The 22,010-nt window shown below is 42.4% G+C and overlaps 2 protein-coding genes across 4 annotated transcripts; one reads left to right on the top strand and one right to left on the bottom strand.

The window, feature by feature from the left end:
- The first annotated feature begins 431 nt into the window (after positions 1–431).
- On the top strand, positions 432–12,821 carry nacad (NAC alpha domain containing). Its single transcript, XM_040029606.1, has 10 exons — positions 432–943; positions 3,985–4,271; positions 4,388–9,902; positions 10,045–10,278; positions 10,889–10,980; positions 11,402–11,470; positions 11,592–11,738; positions 11,820–11,954; positions 12,061–12,183; positions 12,677–12,821. The coding sequence occupies exons 1-10, from the start codon at positions 859–861 to the stop codon at positions 12,689–12,691; spliced, it is 6,702 nt and encodes a 2,233-aa protein (XP_039885540.1). The 5' UTR covers positions 432–858; the 3' UTR covers positions 12,692–12,821.
- Positions 12,822–14,647: 1,826 nt separating this feature from the next.
- glipr2l (GLI pathogenesis-related 2, like) lies at positions 14,648–21,429 on the bottom strand. Of its 3 annotated transcripts, XM_040029608.1 has the most exons (5): positions 21,021–21,418; positions 20,357–20,465; positions 16,938–17,041; positions 16,445–16,522; positions 14,648–15,801 (listed from the first exon to the last, which is right to left on the bottom strand). In XM_040029608.1, the coding sequence occupies exons 1-5, from the start codon at positions 21,031–21,033 to the stop codon at positions 15,635–15,637; spliced, it is 471 nt and encodes a 156-aa protein (XP_039885542.1). In that variant the 5' UTR covers positions 21,034–21,418; the 3' UTR covers positions 14,648–15,634. The 3 variants fall into 3 exon arrangements, with proteins under 3 accessions (XP_039885542.1, XP_039885543.1, XP_039885541.1); XM_040029609.1 differs by lacking the exon at positions 16,445–16,522 and having other exon boundaries at positions 21,021–21,421; XM_040029607.1 differs by lacking the exon at positions 14,648–15,801 and having other exon boundaries at positions 15,808–16,522; positions 21,021–21,429.
- Positions 21,430–22,010: the final 581 nt, after the last annotated feature.

The raw sequence follows: 22,010 nt of genomic DNA, 5'->3' as shown, positions 1-22,010 counted from the left end.
AATTGGCTTTTTAAATGATGCTGTCTTAATGAGAGTTGAAGATGGAGGGCAGAAACAGATGTTTTAGTGGCCCTTGGGGCAAATATCTCCTTCCTGATTCCTGTTGGATCAAATCAGAGCAGGAGGCAAAGGGTGTAATCAGCAGTATACTTTCAGGATTCGTTTCTGCGCATTTGATTCTCTGTGTTCCAGGTTTCTCTTTCCACTGTCTGTTTTGTTTTCCATTTGGTTTATCCATTTCACTCTTGTTTTTGCAGTACCGCTTCTTTCCTTTAAGGTTGGGGGCAGCACTGAGAGATCAGCAGAAATGTGCTGACATCATCTCCAAAGATCCAGTCATAGCTTGGATGGGCGTGAAGGGAAGGGTGGGGGACCAGGGAGGAGAGGAGGGAGAGAGATACACGGAGGATGGAAGATGCGAGGAAGAGGAGGAGGAGGAGGGAGGAAAGCAGGAACTGGGCATCAAGAGAGAATACTGCAGCTCCCTCTCAGATTCTACACACACACACACACCACACGCACACACCGATGAACTGGATCATGAGGCTCTGAAGCACACGCCCACAACAGCAGCATCACTGTGCTGCACCACAGAGAGAGACCAGCCTATACTCCCATCTCTGACTCTCCCTCTTTCAGTCTCTGTTTGCCTCATTCTCTTTCACACACAAACACACACACACACACATAGAGGCAGACACGTGCTGCAGGGAAGATCTGAGTGTTGGGTCGCTGAGCATTCATATCCCCCTCCCCTTCTTCTTCTTTCTCACTCTCACTCTCTCTCCTCGTTCACCTTGTCTGTTCTGGCTGTATGGTTTATCGTTGCGTCAGAGTCAAAGACAGCCAGCGAGAAGCATGCCGGGGGAGAGCACTCACAGATCCGTGCCCAGCGACAAGCATCCAGGGCAGGAACCTGAGGAAACAGGGCTCCCTGGACCAGGTAGGACCACTGGGCTTGAGCACTGGGAAAGGAGAGGGTTTCCATTGATACTAATTGAGACAGAGACCAGGGCGTAATCGAGAAGAAAGGCTCAAGACTGTGTTGAGCAATTAGTATTTAACAGATAGGATAGGAAGGATGGAAGAATTAGCAGGAAGAAAAGCAAAGGTAAAGGATTATTTGACAAGCACTAACTGCTCAAAAGTACCTGGGAGATCTCACTTTAGACCTGGGTGATTTCTGTGTGTCTGACATGTGCAGGCTGAGTAAGCTGTGATTCAGTTGCATGTTTGCTTCCTCTGTAAACTGCATGTTGCCTCTCCTTCCCCCTTGCAGCTATTAGCAGCCTCCCAAGAGATTCCACCCCTAGACATCAACTCTTACCTCGTCTCCTTTTACTCCCCATTACAGAATCCAAATTAGCAATCTGTTCCTTTCAGCTACCAGAGTATTGTATGTACCGACTAATTTCATTGTGTAACTGCCCCCCCCCCCCAGCATCCAGCCTCAGTCCTCATCGGATTCCCAGTGCTCTTACCCCCACCCTAAATCTGGCCCCCGTAGTCTCTATCACTCCTCCCACTGCCCCATGTTCATGCCACATCCGCATCCCCATCTCTACATCAGTTTTATGCAAGCTGTAAGTGCAGAGCAGTGTGGCGTAGCTCCTCCCTACCCCCAGCTTCAACAGGAACATGACACAGCAGCATGGCAGAGCACAGTTTAACACAAAAACACAACCTCACAGGTACAAGAGCTTTCATTATTTTTGTTGTTTATTGTTTACTATATAAGATCATTAAATATGTAATTGATAACAAGAAGAGGTTATAGTGAAAGTTTTACCTTAAACTTTATAATCATTCTATTGTATTATATTATATATTATATTGTTATATATTATAATTATAAATGACTTGATCTTATTAGAGTATAGCTGAAAGCATAGATAGATAGATAGATAGACACAGACTCGCTCTTGGGGGTGGCAAATCCAGCGCTGCATCCACTGTGACGCAGCTTTAGTCTGCTCAACTGCGGCCTGTTCTTCATACAGCAAGCTAGGTGCTCAGATTAACTGCATTCCCTGAGACCAGGCTCCAAGGCCAGGCAGTCGTATTATGTCACTGACTTATTTAGCAGCCTAGCCAAACAGTTTTTATGTACTTCCTATGATTGTCACTAAAGCACGATAGAGCATTTCTAAATGTGTTTTCAAGGTATATATTGCTTGATTTTCTTGAACTGCTGAAAACCAGTGCTATATTAGCCTTTGTCACCGCAGCATAGCGAGGTTTTGTTGAGCTCCTGCAGGAGAAGACAATCAGAATCAGCCTGTTTATGTTCCGTTGAGACTAGGCTGTGCTGTAGCAGAGGAGTTGTCTTTTGTGCATTATGTATTGTGCATCTCTCTGACCTAACAGCAGCTTTTAGCCTATGTGGCGTGACTCAGCACACACACAAACACACCTTCATCTTAATATTGGAGCAGTGATCGGGAAGAGCTTCTAAGTGCTGATGCTTGCATCTGCCACCTCCCCAGGGAGGGCAGGACAGTAGCGAGGGAGGAGAAGCAAAGAGCATGTGCTTAGTTACTACTACGCCCTGCTAGATACATCTGCGTACAAAGCAGAGCCAAAGCGAGGATCAGCTAGGAAAAGGCTAAGGGGTAATATAAGGGAGCGATAGAAAGAATGAGCTACATAACAGTAAGTGAATGTGATATCTATGCTCCATGGAGAACAAAACACGTGCATGTGTCAGTGAGGGTGTATATGTGGCTGGCACTGAGCTGAGCCACTTGTGTGTTGTAATGACCAATCAGCATGTGAATTGAGGTCACCCTACAAATGGCCCAGTTAAATGAGGGTTCTGTTCTCGGTGTGTGGATGACAAAGAGCTTAGAGCATATCTTCTGAGGGATATTTTGAAAAAAGTACAATTTTGCATTGTAGTAATCAAAGAGCATCAAAGAACTGATTTAAGATGACAAATAGAATTTTAAATTTTTTTTATCTTCTTGCTTTTTACTTTCTTACTCATACCCAAGACTTCCTCTACTCCCTCTTGATTCATTTCCTTCATTCAGCCTGACATTTCATCTCAGTGATTTCTCCATTCCCAATGACAGGTGAGGACACAAGATGATAGCAAGGTCCAGAAGGACAAGAGGACAGAGAACGCTGTAATAGAATAACAGCTTATTTTGCCTCTGGCTAATTGTGCTAATTGTGAAAGAGACGTGCAGAGGTAAAGATTCTTGTGTATGTGAAGAAACATTGTTTCTGACTTCCATCTATAGAGACCAAGCTTTTGGAGGATTGCCGCACGCATTACAAAAATAATAATAATAAATACATTGAAACAGTCTCGTTTTAAGTCCCAGTACTCTTTTTTTTCTACTTAAAGCCATTTGCTGTGTCATGAGAGCTGAGGGGTATTTGTTTACTGACTGGCATTTTGGTGTAATTTTCTTTTGCTCTTTCTGAACTAATGTGTGGGCTAAGATAAGTGAAACTCAAACACAGAAATCTAAAGTCTAATATTATACAATAAAAGAGGCATGACTTTCCACATCACGTCTAGTGCCGTGGTACTAAGGTGATTTAGTCAGCTTGCTTATATGATATTTTTGTTAATTCCTCAGAGTTCAAATGTATTAATATCCGAACTCTTAACCTCCTAGGACCTGTCGTCCACATATGTGGACATCACATTTTGGGTTATTTAGACCAAAATATTCAATTTTGCTCAACAAGGGTCTGATATCCACTTATGAGGACATTATACTGCTACTGTGCTATTGAAATTTTAAACAAATATCCTTATATGCGGCTCTCATTTTTTTTAGAAACAAAAATCAGGTAAAAAAAAATCTGGTAATTCTTTGTTTTTACATTCATCTGGCCCCAGTCAGCCCAAATATCAAAGAGAAATCAAAAATGCATGTCGTGGAAGAGTTCGGGTCATAGGAGGTTAATATTTGTTTTGATCTTTTTTTCTTTTACTTATGAAGTTTTATTTTCATTTCTCTTTTTCAGACATGACCAGACACCCATCTACTGACTCCACACCAAGTGACAGTGGTTCATCCCCGAGTGACAGTGGTTCTAGTCCCTCTCCCAGTACTCCACAAAAGCTGCTCCCAGCATGCACTTCTCCATTTGGACCACGACTATTTCATGTGTCCCCTAGCTCTTCTGGTACCCCAAGACCTCAACCTGAAGGCTCCGATCATCGCAACAACAGCACACCCAGACTGTCTGGAAAATTAGGTGGCCATGGACCATGTGGCCGCCATGTCCCTGTTAAGATGGAGCGAATCAAGGTGTGTGTCTTGTGTGTGCGTGCATGTATGTGTGTTTGATCATGTTGTAGCTTCATAGCACTTAGGATACCATTATGAACATTTGTAATTGTGTATGTACAATGTTTTATTCCCAGGTTCTAACTGGTTCTGAGGTGGAGAGTGACTACCAGGAGCCACAAACTATTGATACAAGGGTGGTGATGGGTGAAGAAACACTGCTGAAAACAACAGAGATCAAGAAAGGGAATCCCTTTACTGCCCCAAGTGATCAGGCTGTACCTTTACCAGATATTCAAAGCTTTTCAGATCCTCAGGCACAGGCAAAAGAGACTCAGTTGGAAACAAGAAAAGAGGAAAATCAATCCCCAAAACAGGAGGCTCAGCAAAAAGACCGTGCAGACCCCTCAGCGACTCTCCCTATGCCTTTTCACAACCCCCTGCTCCCTCCCTCTACCTCCCCAGGGTCACTCACGACAGATGACAGCTTGACGGAGAAAAAAGAAGAGTGTCAAAGCCTCTCTCAAGATGAAGTGCCTTCCCACTCTTTTTCTGAGCCTTCCTGTCCAGTTGCTTTGTCCTTTTCTGAGCCAGTCTGTGCTGTTGACCCACTACGAGTGGGTGTCCCCTCATGTCTTGACCCTGACCTTTACTACACTGCTCCTTCTACCCCAATTAAAATGGCATCTCGCTCTTCACACCTGAAACATCATTCATATCCTGGCTCCCCTGTCTCTCCACTGTCCCCTGGTTCTCCCTCTGACAGTGAGGACCTCTGTTCCCCTCTCACTTCTCCTTCTGGCTCTTACATCACAGCAGAGGGAGGCAGCTGGACCTCCTCTTACACATCTTCCACCTCCCCCTCCACATCTCCAAATCCACTCCTCACAGAAGAAACACAGGAGGCTCCTGCTTGTTTTGTGGGGTCCTTGTCTGAAATTGGAGATGAAGTTGGGGAGGAAAAGGGAAGAATAGTTCCAGAACGCGAGGAAGAAAGGGCAGGGGACTTCTGTCTGTACCATGAGGGGGATTTTGTTATGAATTCCCCAATAGGTATAACAGACACAGTCATAGTTGAGGAGGAAGAAATTTTAAAAGGGGACGAGGTCAGTGTTTCTAGAGAAAGCTGTCGCCCCTGCTGGGTAACTGAGGACACATCCCCTTTGAGGAGCAGTAGCAGTAGTGACTCCCAGGAGGATGGAGGGGGTTATGAAAGTTCACTCTGCCCTCTAGATGAGGACAGTATAGAAAGAGCTGAGTCGTCTAGACCTATCCAGTCGGGACTGAGACTGCAACTTGAGGCATGCGTATCAGAGGAACATTATGGACAGATGGATGTCCACCAAGAGCCTCCTTCAACCGCCTTGACTCCTGACACAGAGAACATGACCATGGCCTCATCAAGCCTTAGCCCTGACTCACCTGTCCTCTCCCTGGATGCCTTCTTTCCTGGAGCGTTTGATAGGCTTGGTCCCAGTTCCTTCATACTATCCCAGGCAGCCTGTGCTGATGATATACCAGAGGAGGAGAGGATGATCCCTGCCTCCCTCATCTCCTTTCCCCTTCACACCAGCCTTATCTTTAAGGCTGATTCAATGGAAATCACCCTCTTCCCCACTGAAGAAGAGAATGAAATAGAAGTTAATGACAGAAACGAAGAAAAGGACGTTGATGCCTATGCAGCGGGAGAAGAGGAGGCAGATGTAGAAGATGACGATGAAGACGAAGAGGATGACGATTATGATTATGATGATGATTTTGATGGTAATGCTAATGGTGCTGTCAGCTGTGATGAATATGAGAAAACTAATAAAGATGATGGCAGTGATGACCGTAAAGAGTCAGGCGAGGAAGCTAAGGTGGAAGTGAAAGTGGTAGAAGAGGACGAAGAGGAGGAGGAGGAAGAAGAAGAAGATGAGGACGACGATGATGAATGTCATAGCAGAGCAGTGGAGGATCCCACAGATGAGGATAGCTCAGCATCCTTCCTTCATTCGCTTTCAGAAACTTCTCTTAATGAGGGGTTGGATGAGTCTTTTTGTTTCCAAGACGATACAGAGGAGTCATCAGATTCTGCCTCCTACAACGGGGAGGAAGACGAACGTCTGTACAGCACTGAGAGGCATGCACAATCATTAGAACCCACATCAGCAGATGGACCTGATCCAGGTCAAATACAATCAGAACCTGAACGGGCAACTATCAGTGACACAGTACAAAATGAACCTTTGCCCTCACAGCAGAGCGTGGATGAACTAGTGGATCGCTGCAAAGCCACCTGTCTGTCTGAAGCCACTGCCCACCCTAAAGGAAACAATGTAGATCCCAGTCCTGTGGATGCATGTAAAATCCCTGAGACCCAATCAGACCCTGAACTAGAATCTACCAGCGAAACAGGTCAGGCAAAACATTTCCCTGTACAAGCAAGCACAGACAAACCACTGGATCACCAGAAACTATCCTGTCCTGCAGAAGCGAATTCTTCTCTGTCAGACTCCTCCGACGACCCGAATAAGAGTACAAATGAGAGTGAAATGACTTATCTTGATTTTTTCTCCAATCCTCTTGAGGGGCCTAAGCCCAGTCCCTTTTTTAACCCTTCCTCCACTCCTGATACCAGCCATGTGTCACCTTCTTTTGCAACAGAGTCCCACATGTCCCACATTCCTCCCTCTGCTACTTCTGTGCAGGAAACAACAGACCAGAACATTTCAGTTTTTCCAGAAGAAGATCACCAGGGCAAAGATGTTGATTTCAAATTGCCCAGTAATAGTGGCACAGTGGAAAAAGAACCAGAAAGAGACTCTTTGAAATTGCACAGTGATAACTCAGTAACTGAGCCCATAAATGGGCCAGAAAGAGATTCTTTCAAATTGCTCATCAAGCCTCGCCACTATCACTCTGAAAGCCAAAGGACTGTGGGAGCAAGTAGACGTGTGTTGTCAAAGTCTTTCTGCAGTAAATATGATGTGCCTGTAGGGGCAGAGGCCATGTGCAGAACTAGTATTCACAGTGAGTCTGATATTGACCTTGACCAGAAGAATGGGAATGCTTCAGCAGAGTCAGTGAGTGTGGAGTGTAGAATCAGTGATTCTGGTCCGTCTCTGAACAATGTCATTGCTACTAATGACTTGAATAAAGGTGTTCCTCTTCTATCTTGTCCTAAAGACCCTAGTCCCAATCCCAGTAATATCCCTGTTTCGGCCTCTCCAGAAGTCATCTCAGAACTAGCTGACAATCTGGCCCTAACACCTGAACACTGCCCTGGTGACTCTTCCCAGGAGAACCTAAGGGAAAACACCCTCAGTACCGAGGAGGGAGTACTGGGAGCTGTTGGTTCCCCACACTCACCTTTTGCCATCTCTCCGAAAAGGGAAAATTCAGAAACGGACACAAGCAGAGAGATGGGTTCTGTAGCAGGGGCATGGTGTGACACCAGGGTGGGAATGGGGTTCAGTCTTGGATTAGGAGCAGAGGCTGAGTTTGGTGTCTGGGGAGCAGGGGAATCTCTATCATTGTCTCTGGGGAAGAGGTATGAGTTAGAGGCAGAAAGTTTGCTCATGTGTGATGCAGAAGGCCAAAGCAAGCAGACGGCCATGGTTTCTAACATGAGCAGTGAAGAATGCAAAAATTATGATAATGTTCTCGGGTCTATGCTAGATGAAGACGATAACAACAGTTTGCATGGAGAGAAGCGCCAAACAGATACCGAAGAACTGGTTGGAGAGGGAGTTTCTGAGTCCAACTTGGCACGCTGTAAGTCCACTGAGGAGATTTCAGTAGAAGGAGGGGGAGAAGACGGGAACGCCAGCTTCCTGGAGGATGATATCAGTAATCTAAATCCACACAATGACGGCGATAACACAGAAACACAAATACAAAACACTTGGAAGAATTGTAACAATAACAGTGAGTCTGCATTTGGCTCTGCGCATGGGAGTCTCAATGCTCTGTCAGAGGAAGTCAGACACCAGAGTGTGAGTGTCAGTGTTAGAGACTCTGTCTCTAATATTCCACTTGAGGAGATGCCACCTCAGGTTTCGGACATGATTCCTGATGGAGACAGGAAATCAACAGATAGTTTGATAAACCAGACACCAGAAACAACACAGACACCATTCCCCGAGAAAGGTGGCTCCAGCATCTCTGTGCCATTAACTGAAACTCACTCAGATGCAGCTGCAACAAACAAACACTTTGATTTAAAAAATGAAACCAACTTAAGAAGTCATACAGGCCCAGAGTGTCAGACAATCACTCCAGAGAGTGACACATCATTTTCTTTGGTACAGGGCTCCTTTGGATCATTCACTCCTAAATGCAAATCCGATGATTCCAAACCAAGTAAAGCTTGTCAAGAAAAGGTCAATACTGGTTCTTTGTCAGAAACAGAGATAATGGAGTCTCAGACAGAAAGCCAAAGAAAATGTGATGGCAGTCCCCTCATGGACAAAGTTGTCGATGAACCAAAGACTAAAGATGCCTTTAGAGAACAACAGCATGTTGTTTATAACTCAGGGGAAGACAATGAAGAAGACAAAGTGGAAGAGAAAGCAAAAGAGAGAGGTGCAAAAAAAGATAAGAAGAAGAAACAGGAAAGGAAATCCCGTTCTGCACAAAATGACTCAGAGCACTTTCCCTGTGACAGCCCCAAGGAGGGACATTGCACAGATACATCATTTGATGCAAAGAAAGGAAGGAGAGGAAGGCAGAAACAGAGGGCACCTCTGACAGACAGTCAAGGTGCCTCTAGCCCCGAATCTGTTGTTGATCCAGAGAAACCTGCTGTTCCTTTAAATAACACACCAGGGGTACGGTCAAAGGGGAATGCAGAAACATCCAAATCTAAGACAGGACATAATGCAAGCAACCAGTTTTCATCACTGGATTGTCAACAGAAGACGCCTGGGACAGACAAGGTTGAATCTGGTTCACAGCTCCAGGTAGAAAACAATCCGACTCCTGATGTCTCTACCACACACACAACAGACAACCTAAATATTGTTGTGGCGATGAACCAAGATGTACAGCAGGAAGTTCTTGATAATAGACCGCTACCTGATAATCAGAGAGGAGTTACAGTGGACATTAATGATAACAACATAGATATTACCCACAATACCATATCATACTCTCTGAATCCACTTTGCTACTCAGCATCTCCTGTTTCCTCTTCCTCTTCCTCCTGCTCTCTACCTTGTGCCTCAACAGACCCAGAGCATGATCTTTCCACACCAGTGCAGGAATCCCAACCTGACCTCTCAGCCCAACAACGGCAAGAACCTTCACTGTTCACGTGCCACACCACCCCTGTCCGTTTGTCAACCTCCCCTACAACACAGAACACCCCTGATTCCCAGTTCCTTCCTACCACTAACCTCCAAGAGATCACTGATGTCCTCAGTACATCAACTGTGTCTGCCACAACTGTCTCTTCACCCTTATTCTCCACTGCCATGCCATTAAGTCTGTTTCAGTCTGCCCAGGAGTCATCTTTACCCGAGCTGGGGAATTTAGATGCAGTCTGTATTCCAGACTCTAGTTCCCATCCCCAGTCTCAGTCATACTCCCAGTCTCATGCTAACGCAAGAGTACAGTCTCACAAACAAGTCAGTCAAGGTCACACATGGAGCACACAAGACAGGTGCAAAGGTGAGTAAAGTCATGATTACCTCAAACCAAACATTCCCTCTCTAATCCAAACATTTGAGTTAGCGAGTTTGTCAAAGAAAAGGTAAACACTTCCTAACACTGTTATCATAAAAGCTGTGATAATCATTGTGTGTTTTGTAAGGTCCTAGTTTGGCTGAGGAAGAGACAGACAGTGAGGGCGATGGAGGTAAAACATCCCAGCCCAAAGGAGTTCAAGGAAGCAGAAATGGATCACTACAGAAAAACTCTGGTTCAGCCAATCAAAGGGAAATTCAGCCCTTCTCTACCCACCAACTTACAGGCAGGCGGCCCAGCTGTCCTATGAAACACAGCCACAACATTTGTGAAGAGACTGACCTATCATTCCAGAGCAATTGTAAGTGGTTTCATACCTCCTCTGGGGCACTGAAATCCCCCAAAATTTCTTTAGCTATGTGTTATACAACCCACCCTTCTCTCTTTCTCTTTCTCTTTCTCTTTGATTCTCTCTTTGAGGTTATGCAACGTGATAACGCTCTCTCCATCTTACATATATAAGTTTACTGACAGAGAGGATATTTTAAACTGTTCCAAAGTTTGTAACCTAAATTATGGATGAAGTGTTATTACCCAGCAAGGAAAGTGCACTTATCAATGTGTGCCAGCATTCTGTCATTTTCATGTTTATTCAGGCTGGAGTTGAGCACACTGCTACGTTGTGTTACATACTATTGTGAAGCCACATTGCAAAAGACGTGAATATCACATAGTGATTTTTTATTATATTTTTAATCAACATAAGCTAATTAAAGTCTCTGGTAATGATTAGATATCAGATATACATTATTCATGTACATAATTGGTACATAATTAATCTATCTATCATTAAAATAGGCTAATTATGTACTAATTAGGAAGATCATTCGATAGATAGACACATTTTTTTTACTCTAGTTTTCCTATGGACTTATTTTATATATGTGTGCTTTGAATTTGTTTTTGTGAAGGTTCAGTGCTGGCTTCATGTAATGAGTCTGAGAGTGAGGGTTCAGTTCCTGAGCTGGAAGAACTGGAGCCACTGAGACCATCAGAGCCACAGGTGAGTTTGTCTATGGGATTTTAAAGGTGACCATCTTTCCATATATATGTATATATATAGTATATAGTATATATACATATATATATATATATAGTATATATTTTACACAATGTACTTCTGGCCAAGCATGTTGTTTAACATGTTGTTCAACTAGCATTGCATTTTAAACTCATAAAATCTAATATTCATCAGATGTTAGCCTTTTTGCTATTTAGCCAGTAGCAGTGGCAGCCCTGATTTCCAGCTACTCTTTAAGGCAAACTTTAATCAAAATGTTGCTGCTATTGCAAAAAGCAAAAAAACTAAACAAAACAGAAGCATCATGAGTTATATTTAGGTATATTAGCATAAACATATTAGCAAAATTTGCATATTAAAAGCATAATGGATTATTTCATAAACTTAACTGTTTTTTCTCTAGTCTATCTCCTCTGCAGATGAAGGGTTAAACAGACCAAAGCAGAGCCGCAGTGAAAAGAAGGCCCGCAAGGTTGGACTACTATATGCTACTACATAAACTTAATAAGTGGTCAAATATAATATTAAAAGTGATACGATTCTTTTTCTTTCATTTCAATCCCTAATTCTTGTTTTCTCTATTGTGCATTTAGGCCATGTCTAAGCTGGGTTTGAAGCCAGTCCACGGTGTGACCAGAATCACTATTAGGAAGTCCAAGAGCATCTTGTTTGTCATCAGCAGACCAGATGTATTCAAAAGCCCCGTATCAGACATTTATATTGTGTTCGGAGAGGCAAAGGTGAGTACTGTTTGTCTATTTGGTTACTCAAGTTTCAGCTTTCAGTTTTAGCTTACTTATTCGGTCCTTTTCTCTCCTCAGATTGAGGACCTGTCTCAGCAGGCTCACAAAGCAGCCGCAGAGAAATTCAAGGTGCCTGTGACCTCATCTCCCTTAGCCCCACCTGTCCCACCCAGCCTCACCATCAAGGAGGAGAGTGAAGAGGAAGAAGAAGAGGTATTTTCTGAACTATTGTTTCTGAATACCTATTTCAACAACCGTTAAAACATATGTTCTGAAATCTCTCTTTATCCTTGCTTCTTTCTTTCTTTCTATACATCAGGTGGATGAGGGAGGCCTTGAGCAGAGAGACATTGAGCTGGTGATGGCTCAGGCTAATGTGTCACGAGCCAAAGCCGTCCGTGCGCTGAAACACAACAAGAATGACATTGTGAATGCTATCATGGTGAGAAACGATGAGGCTGAAGGCGGGAAAGAGAGGGGAAGACAGAGAGTGTGGAGGGAGGGCAGATGGTGAATAAAATAATGAGTCACAGCCAGTGAGCAGGGAGGGGGTGAGATGAAAGAGCAGAGGACAAATGACAAGTAGAATTTCTCCCCAGTAACTGAATAACCTCCACTGTTCTGTAGGTCATCAGTACAGTCTCATGGCCACTAGATGGCAGCAAGTGCTCTCATAAGAACTGGAGCTGTTCAAGTGACGCAGATGTTTTGTTTCTTGATGCAGGATAAAATACTATTAAGATAACTGGGAAATGAAGCCTCACATAATGAGTATCCCTTTTAATTATATACATAGAGAGATATGTTCCACAGTGGCACATCTTTTTCATTGGGTAGAAGTGAAGATAGTATTTTTGTTGTTTTCATTTATCTTGAATTCAATTTTCCACCTTTTCTCTTTCTCACCTTCACTTTTCTCCCCTGCATTTCCACAGGAGCTGACCATGTGAGCGGTGAAGACGATTCAACTCCTGACTCCTTTATTCCAGCCTATAAAGCCTAAACACCTGACTCTTCTATATCGCTGCTACTATATGTTGCATCCCCAATATCTGCTAAATAAAGTCTGTTCCAACGTGGGCTCTGACTGGACCCCGAAACTGATCTTACTGAAAAGATTAGTCTTTCACATTCATTAAATCAAACATGCTATATTGATCCTTTACGCCAACTTTCATTTCAGGAGAAGTTGAAAATATTTAAATGAAAGAAGAGGCGAAATGTTTCTGATTGGTTATCGGAAGCAAAATCTGTGCTATTCAATTCCATGCTAGAGTTACGTCCTTAATTTGTTGGACAAAAACATCATTCTTGCAGTTTTGCATCTGTACACCACCACAGGGGATTTTAAATCAAACAATTTTAAATCCCATGTTTGAAAAGCTCAAAAATAATGAGAAAAATCGAGTGGAAAACAGTTTCATAGCCAGCTGAGGCTCAGTCTCTTGTAATTTCATTACAAATGAAGCAGGAATGAAGCAGTGTTTTATAGCATTTTACTGTAATTTAAAAATATAAAGTTAAACGATATCAGTGCAAGTGAGGAAGGTCGTCAGTCGGCTGAAAAACCAAATCCACCAAGTGACTAAATCAACAATTTGTTAGATTATTAAAAAGAAAGAATGTGCTGACCAGCTAAGCAACAGCAAAGAGTCTGACAGATCACAGACGACAAGTAAAGTAAATGATCGCAGAATTATTTCCATGGTTAAGAAAAACCACTTCACAGAATTTAACTAAGGCAAGAATTATATTGAAAAGGTTTATTGCCAAAGTCTACAATCAAGAGATGCCGTCACAAATACAGAAAATATGAATACAGACATTTTACAACAAGGTGCAAAAGACCAGTTACAAGCAAGAACAAGAAATCCAAATTAGACTTTTCCAGAAAACAGATGAAAGAGGATTCATTAGCTGGGCCCACATCCTCAGTTTAGGTTTTGCAGCGTTATTTAGTAGATAAAGGCGAATAAAGGCACATGAACTAATGAAAAGTGAAGAAGTGAAGGAATTGAAAAAAGGGCAAGGAGGGTGGGGCACGGAAATAGGAAAGAACAGCCCTTAGAACTGGGGGTGTCATATATAGATAAGACCCAGAAGGGGCATGTTTGGAGTCGTGGTCCTGCTCCTGGAATTCAGATATTTTATCTCCAATATATAGTACTAGAATGGTGGAAGAAATGATGGAAGAAATAAGTATGAAGAAGGAAAGAAACAGCTCAAGATCCAAAGCATACCACATCATCTGTCAAATATGGATATAATGCCTGTTTATTGATGATGTGACTGCTGATAGAAGCAGCAGGATGGACTGTGCAGTGTACAGGGCTGTACTCTGACTGACCCAGACAAAGCGATTAGGTAAGAAGCAAAAGCAAACAGCAAAGGCAGCCCAAGAAGCAAACAAATGGGATGTTCTGGTAAAAGTCAGTTGCCTAATCTTAGTTCAGCAGAGCAGCCTTTCAGTTATTGAAGATAAAACTTAATGCAGAAAGACCCACAAAGAAGCAGCGATTGAAGGTGGTTGCAGTAAAGGCTCAGAAGAACAGAGCATTTATTGACTTTCATTTGGTCTAGATATCAGGCAGTCATTGAGCGCAAACAATATTTATCCAAATATTAAAAACCATGTTAATGTTAATTGATTTGAGCCTATGAAAATGAGTGAGGTGGATGGATAAAAATGTCAGTAATTCCAAAATAGTTAATGCAGTTTTTTTCTAAAACCCCTTGAATTACAGCTGAAAGTCTGCACGCATACATATTTATGATCAGTCAATTTCCAATGCGCTGTGGTCATGTACAAAGGCAAAACTGCAAAAAACTGTTTTGTCTTGTGGCCTAACTGTGTGAGATAAATGAAGACTGTATAAAAAAAAAAAAAAAATGCTTGGCACAATATATTGTATATCGATGACCTTTATTTAACTGGCCACAGGTTGTATCTTAAACAAACATTACAAGTAATTGTTTTAATGTTTTTGGAAGGCAATCTTAAGTGTATGTGACCTAAACTGAAAATTCACCCTCACAACTTACATATAACAATGTCACAAAAAAGAAAAAAAAAAAAAACAACAACAATCACAGAGAGATGCCAAATGATTTTTTTTTATTTTTTTTTTTAAATTGTACAAAAGTGGTTAAAATATAAGGCATAGATGTGGAAATGCTGGGTCTGTTTTGACAAGTAGAGGCAAGAGCACAATGACTGATCACTGGTTAATCATTTAAACTTAAACACAACTATAAAAAATAAGGGAAAATAATACTATGCATATGTGTCACTGACACTAAAGTGCAGTGTTCTGTTGCATAACATTTTTGGTACAAATATCTACTTGCTAGTGTGGGTGATCTACCTACATTTGACATTTACTGGGTGCTTTGTTTAAAAAAAAAAAAAAAAAAAAAAAAAAAAAAAAAAAAGCCTGCACACTGATCCAGATGAATCATCAAATTACAAGCAATGACCACTGTTAATGAGTATTGCCTGTTCCTTTGACTGAATTAACTCCCACATGTAAAAGCAGCATCAAAAGCAGATGTGAAGGGCAGTATGTCTGTTTGAGTCTGTGATCATATTAAAAGGAAAACCCCAACAACTATAAAATAAGATTAGTCCCCATGGTCAGTGGAAATGTACTGTTAGCAAACATCAAACAGTGGTAAATCTTTCATTATGAACACACACAGTTCCTTCCAAAATATAAACATAGGACTTAAAGCCTGAGTGCTTTGTATCATCAAAATTCATCCAAAATTGTAGTACAGCAAAAAGTGGTTATCACGTCAATGTTCTCCACAGCAGTTCGAGCAGCAACTTCTCTTCTGGAAAACTGAATAAATGCCTTTTCTGGCCCGAGTCAGGCCAAGAGATCAATATCTCTTTAAGAGCTGCTTTTGGCTGGGAGGACATTATTCTCAAAGTGTCCCTGGTTGGTGATGTTCCCTGCTGGGTAGTATCTGGCCACCACAAAGGAAGAACCATCTGATGCAATGGCTTTACCGACACCCAGCTGTTTAGTGCTCTTCCACACCATTGCTGTGAAATGGCCTAGGCGACATATAAAAGGAGAAATGATGAATAGAAAGAAATTAGAAAGGCAAAATCTGGACCACGTAAGAGAGAGAGAGAAACGTGCTTTTACTGTAGTGAACAGTTGAGGCTAAGTTCACACGCTCTTCAGTTTATCCAAATATTTGCAGACACAGGAATTTTAATTCCTCTCTCATTCATCGCTTCGAAATCTCTCCTCTTGCCTCGACCGCTTTAGTCCTTTCTTAAGGGAACTTTGCATGACTCAGTGTGAATCACTGCGATGACCTACTAGTGATCTGCTTCATGTGTGATTAAGTTACACCAGCTCATGCACACTGGTGTCTGAGGCTATGGGAAACCATCTGGAGGAATTAAGGCACAGTGGATGTGACATGCAGGGTTAGAAGTGATGCATAGGATTGTAATTTCCCCTCAGTTTCTCCTTGGCTGGTCACAGTCAAGCAGTCGCACGTTGTCTGAGGTGTGACATCAGCACAAGAATAACAACAACCTTCTCCATGCCTGAATAAATGTGACACTGAGAGGGAGAAACTGACATCGAGTAAACAAAAAAACGACAAAGAAACAGAGAAAACAACGAACTGGAAAAAAAGAAGATGAAAAAAGACAGTTAGAGATAGATGTGCATGAATCTCACCGGTGCCAGAGGAGAAACCGGGACGGTTGAAGTTGTACTGTTTCACTTCATCATACCAGCGGTCTGCCACATCCTTACCTGCACATGCAAACAGCTGGCTTGAACTTAAAGGAAAATCAAATTAGCCTTGTGTCACACAGTAAGCAGAAAGCACTCTACAAATCCTCCTTAAGCTCCTGCTTACAGTGCTGCACTTTTTGTCACGCTGTGCCTCACTGTGTGTGTGTATCTTGTGAAATACACCGGTCTGTGCTGACATATTTCTGCACTGAGTCATAGTATCTGAAGTGGAAGGGAAATGGATCCCAGCTGTTCACTTGCAGGGTTTGGCAGACACCACAGAGGATCTAATTTAGGCTTCACAGGCTAAAATAATGCATCTGTGGAAGAAGGTGTCTTATTAGATTTTCCTGCCACATTCTCACAGAAACCTACATGTACAGGACATCTGAATTACTGTAAAGTTTAGACAAATTCAAATGCAGAAAATAACCTGTCTGGTCATACGAGGCCCAAGCCAGGTTTTCGCCACAGCTCCCTCTACTGGACTCCACGCTGTGTTTTAGGATCCGTGTGCTGGCCAGACTTTCAGCATAACTGTAAAGAGAGACAAAGGAAATTGTACAGTGTACTGCTTGAGTTAATTCCCATTTATACTTTGGGTGATGCATGTGTGGATGCACACTTTCAAAAGTCCAACTCTTCATCAGTAAATTGAAGAGCTAGGAAAAAAGGAAAGAAATTTCGCTTGTCATGTCAGAGACTTTTTCAGTTCTAAAAACAAACAGTGAACAGTCTCCAGATACTTTGGAGGTGGCCGTTGTCAGGCAAGGTGTGAGTGGGGGTTGAAGCACCTGGTAAGGGATCTCAAGACTAGACTATCAGTCTCTTCCCAGGTGCTTCGACCCCCCCACTCAAAATATCTGCGATGCTCCAGCTTTTGCTTTAAAAACTGAAGGAGCCTGTTGGATGAAAGGTCTTAGACGAGATGTTTTCTTCTTAAATAAGTCCAGTTGCTTTCTTTTTAAAAAGCTCATAGGACTACCTGGATGATTGGGAACTTATACAGACATATTTCATCAAGAGTAATTTCAAGAGCTTTCACATTTTTAAAGCTTGCTGCAATATCCTGTTCTCCACGTCTACAAGAAACAGAACAACAACCTTAAACCTGTGGCGCAGAAACAGAAACCATTTCCTCTGTAAACAATCTGGGTTAGCCCAACCCTTGGATCATTTCAAGGGGTCAAAATAAATTTTCATAGACTAATTTAACGTTGTAAAGTCATAAAGTTAACTCACTACAAACATATAGGAGTAACTGCTGTCCTATGAACTTTGTAGTGATATCATTCTGGAGCAGTGTCCAGGATATTCTAATTTATAATCAATTCCAAGGTAGTTTCTACAGTTTTCACATGTTAGCATAGCTGTTCATATACAGTGGGGCAAAAAAGTATTTAGTCAGCCACCGATTGTGCAAGTTCCCCCACCTAAAATGATGACAGAGGTCAGTAATTTGCACCAGAGGTACACTTCAACTGTGAGAGACAGAATGTGAAAAAAATAAAATAATCCATGAATCCACATGGTAGGATTTGTAAAGAATTTATTCGTAAATCAGGGTGGAAAATAAGTATTTGGTCAATAACAAAAATACAACTCAATACTTTGTAACATAACCTTTGTTGGCAATAACAGAGGTCAAACGTTTACTATAGGTCTTTACCAGGTTTGCACACACAGTAGCTGGTATTTTGGCCCATTCCTCCATGCAGATCTTCTCGAGAGCAGTGATGTTTTGGGGCTGTCGCCGAGCAACACGGACTTTCAACTCCCGCCACAGATTTTCTATGGGGTTGAGGTCTGGAGACTGGCTAGGCCACTCCAGGACTTTCAAATGCTTCTTACGGAGCCACTCCTTTGTTGCCCGGGCGGTGTGTTTTGGATCATTGTCATGTTGGAAGACCCAGCCTCGTTTCATCTTCAAAGTTCTCACTGATGGAAGGAGGTTTTGGCTCAAAATCTCACGATACATGGCCCCATTCATTCTGTCCTTAACACGGATCAGTCGTCCTGTCCCCTTGGCAGAAAAACAGCCCCATAGCATGATGTTTCCACCCCCATGCTTCACAGTAGGTATGGTGTTCTTGGGATGCAACTCAGTATTCGTCTTCCTCCAAACACGACGAGTTGAGTTTATACCAAAAAGTTCTACTTTGGTTTCATCTGACCACATGACATTCTCCCAATCCTCTGCTGTATCATCCATGTGCTCTCTGGCAAACTTCAGACGGGCCTGGACATGCACTGGCTTCAGCAGCGGAACACGTCTGGCACTGCGGGATTTGATTCCCTGCCGTTGTAGTGTGTTACTGATGGTGACCTTTGTTACTTTGGTCCCAGCTCTCTGCAGGTCATTCACCAGGTCCCCCCGTGTGGTTCTGGGATCTTTGCTCACCGTTCTCATGATCATTTTGACCCCACAGGATGAGATCTTGCGTGGAGCCCCAGATCGAGGGAGATTATCAGTGGTCTTGTATGTCTTCCATTTTCTGATGATTGCTCCCACAGTTGATTTCTTCACACCAAGCTGCTTGTCTATTGTAGATTCACTCTTCCCAGTCTGGTGCAGGTCTACAATACTTTTCCTGGTGTCCTTTGAAAGCTCTTTGGTCTTGGCCATGGCGGAGTTTGGAGTCTGACTGTTTGAGGCTGTGGACAGGTGTCTTTTATACAGATGATGAGTTCAAACAGGTGCCATTCATACAGGTAACGAGTGGGGGACAGAAAAGCTTCTTACAGAAGACGTTACAGGTCTGTGAGAGCCAGAGATTTTCGTTGTTTGAGGTGACCAAATACTTATTTTCCACCCTAATTTACGAATAAATTCTTTACAAATCCTACCATGTGAAATCATGGATTTTTTTTTTCACATTCTGTCTCTCACAGTTGAAGTGTACCTCTGGTGCAAATTACTGACCTCTGTCATCATTTTAAGTGGGGGAACTTGCACAATCGGTGGCTGACTAAATACTTTTTTGCCCCACTGTAGGTGTGCAGTGGCCTGATTGACCCACACAATGTGCTGTGGATCCAGAATGCATGTTAAATTCTTCCTTGTCGAGGTCATTTGGGTTTTTTGGATGAAAAGAAAAACATATGTTGTGGAAGCAGTAAGATCTGTTATCCATTTTGGCTGAACTGTGCTTTAAACTTATAGTTTATTTATGTTTTTCATACACAAATCATGTCCAAGACACACAGCGTGTAAGAGCTGTGTGCCCAGTCAGTTTACACAAAGAGTGAGACAGACCCCGAGTTCCAGTGAACTGAATTTTCCATGCAAGCATCAGATTATCTCAAAATTCCAATACTGATATTGGAAGACTGATAGATATTACAGTTAAGTTCATACATGGCTTTTAAAATAATACTGTCATTTTAATTGTGCTTCAAATGTTCCTGTGAGGGATCACACAACTGAAGAGGTTTTTAGCTCCATGTTATTGTTGCTTTGCACCATCACACATGTTCAAGAAAATGGAGAAAGACTTTTATGACAGCTGCCTCGGTCCTTCCTGACAGCAGTGGACAAGCTGACATACTCGAGAGATTTAACTCTCTTGTGGAGCTTCTCTAAGAGTCTAGTGGAAATGAAGCTTTATTCAAACTTCATTTGAATAAAATGCTAATGCAGCTGCAATTAGTGACAACAAATTGTCAACAAAACCTGTAATCACAATGAAAACAAACCAAACACCCAAGATATATTTTTTATAATTTGTGGTTATTGCATCTGACAGGCTACGCTGGAACTGTCACTGTTATCCGGAGCAGTTTGACAGTGACTAGTATGTGCAGTCCTTGCTAATTAGGTTTCTAATTTGATCTGTGTGTGCATTAACCCACCGGGCAGCCTCTTTGCTCAACTTGCTGCTCAACTTTAGTGGAGGAGCCTGGTGCTTCATCCTGTAGTCGTTGTGGCACCGCAGCACCTCCTCAGCAAACTGCTTTGAGGCTGGTGGACAAACAGGACAGACAGAAAGACTAAGTCAGCCTCTGACAAAACAGACGTAATGATGCAACATGAAGACTTGGGGAAGGTTGTAGAATACAAACTCAAGCTGAAACCTACAGCCTGAGTGACCTCAGATAGCGAGTACCAACTTGGTGACAGGTGATGATCAGCCCCCTCCCCCATACCACCACCACCATCACTGGTGCCTATCACTCATGGGGCTTTTCATGAATCTCACAGTCTCTTGAGCACTCACACAATAGGCACATTGAAACAGCCCCGCAGAAACAACAAGGCTGAGAGAAAGCATGCAGCACCACTATTAATCTTACCTTACAATTTAGTGCCATCAAAGAGGACAGTAAATTAATAACGGAAAAGGACATCGGACAGAAATTAGATTTAGACTTCTGTATGTGGTCTGTTCTAATTTTAAAAAAGCATTGCCCACAAATGCAGACAGTAAACAAACATGCCGGCTCTTGTACAGCTACATGGGGACAAAGTTCAGCCAACAATAAACATCAAAACCTTCAGGGTGTAATATCTGCTTACCTGATTTTCCCATGTTGCTGACACAGGAAGCCTTCAAGTAAGATCAGGAACAAGCTTAGAGCAAAGTAGAAGCAGCCTCTCCTCTGTGCTGTTTTCAGACTCAACTCTCTCACTGTTACTTTCTCTTTCTTAAGTGCAGAGTAATGCTGGCACTCTGACAGTGCTTCTAATGCATTTATTTCTTGGTTTTTCCTGTCTCATTCTACCGTGAACTCACATAAACTATTGCAGTCTTCCCCTTTAGGTCTATCGGGATGTAACAATTATTGCTCAACTATTCCTCTTTTTCATTTGTCCCTCCTTTGGCCACACACCATACTATCTGCATGCCCTACTTCTTCCTTTCTGGCCTAGAGAAGCACACACCCAAGCAGGGGAGCCCCTGCAGTCACTGGTGACATCATCTCTGTGAGACACATGCCCATATATGGCTCTGAACTCCTTATATTCAGGAAAACATTGCCCCTGGTAGCCCTGTACTTCTTTTCTCACAATCTACATGTTCATGATGAAGAATTAAGCTAAACAGTGTGCACTAAGGACAATAAATGTCTTTCACTTTCACTACTGGGAACTCGTTTAATACCCCGAGGATCAATATATTCCATTGTTATTCCCAGTGCACCCAAATGAAAATGAGCGATTCCTTAATTCTCTCCCTGGATTGAAATTAGTAACTGACAAATTTCCCCTTGAAACAAAGTGATTCAATATTCATCATGCTACAGAAAAGCTGCAGAGCTTTTGCTATGTTACCCACCACACTTTATCCATGTCTTCTACCAAAGATATTTGTCATTTCAAAATAAATAATAAAAGCAGGGCTGGCTTGCAGCAAAACCTCACATAGAATTACCTCATATTTTATCACACATCTGTCTGACTCTGCTTTGGAAATCGTGTCTGGAGTATTTTCTTCATGTTACAGCTTGTGTAAAGAATACTTTAGAAAACAAAACACTCTTACAGCTCTCTTACTGCCATCAATAG

The sequence above is a fragment of the Simochromis diagramma genome, unplaced genomic scaffold (assembly GCF_900408965.1).
Source record: "Simochromis diagramma unplaced genomic scaffold, fSimDia1.1 OVJJ01000361.1, whole genome shotgun sequence".
Taxonomy (NCBI): domain Eukaryota; kingdom Metazoa; phylum Chordata; class Actinopteri; order Cichliformes; family Cichlidae; genus Simochromis; species Simochromis diagramma.
Note: the sequence above shows the minus strand (reverse complement) of the source record. Positions and strands in the feature narration are given on the sequence as shown.

What these genes read in the sequence shown, in the direction of transcription:
- glipr2l (XM_040029607.1), bottom strand. An exon ending in TTGAGCAAAGAGGCTGCCCG is followed by an intron (nt 17,042 to 20,356) that starts GTGGGTTAATGC and finishes CTCTCTTTACAG; the next exon opens with TTATGCTGAAAGTCTGGCCA. An exon ending in GGCCTCGTATGACCAGACAG is followed by an intron (nt 16,523 to 16,937) that starts GTTATTTTCTGC and finishes TTGCATGTGCAG; the next exon opens with GTAAGGATGTGGCAGACCGC.
- nacad (XM_040029606.1), top strand. Translation starts at nt 859, where the DNA reads ATGCCGGGGGAGAGCACTCACAGATCCGTGCCCAGCGACAAGCATCCA. An exon ending in TTAAGATGGAGCGAATCAAG is followed by an intron (nt 4,272 to 4,387) that starts GTGTGTGTCTTG and finishes TTTTATTCCCAG; the next exon opens with GTTCTAACTGGTTCTGAGGT. An exon ending in CACACAAGACAGGTGCAAAG is followed by an intron (nt 9,903 to 10,044) that starts GTGAGTAAAGTC and finishes GTGTTTTGTAAG; the next exon opens with GTCCTAGTTTGGCTGAGGAA.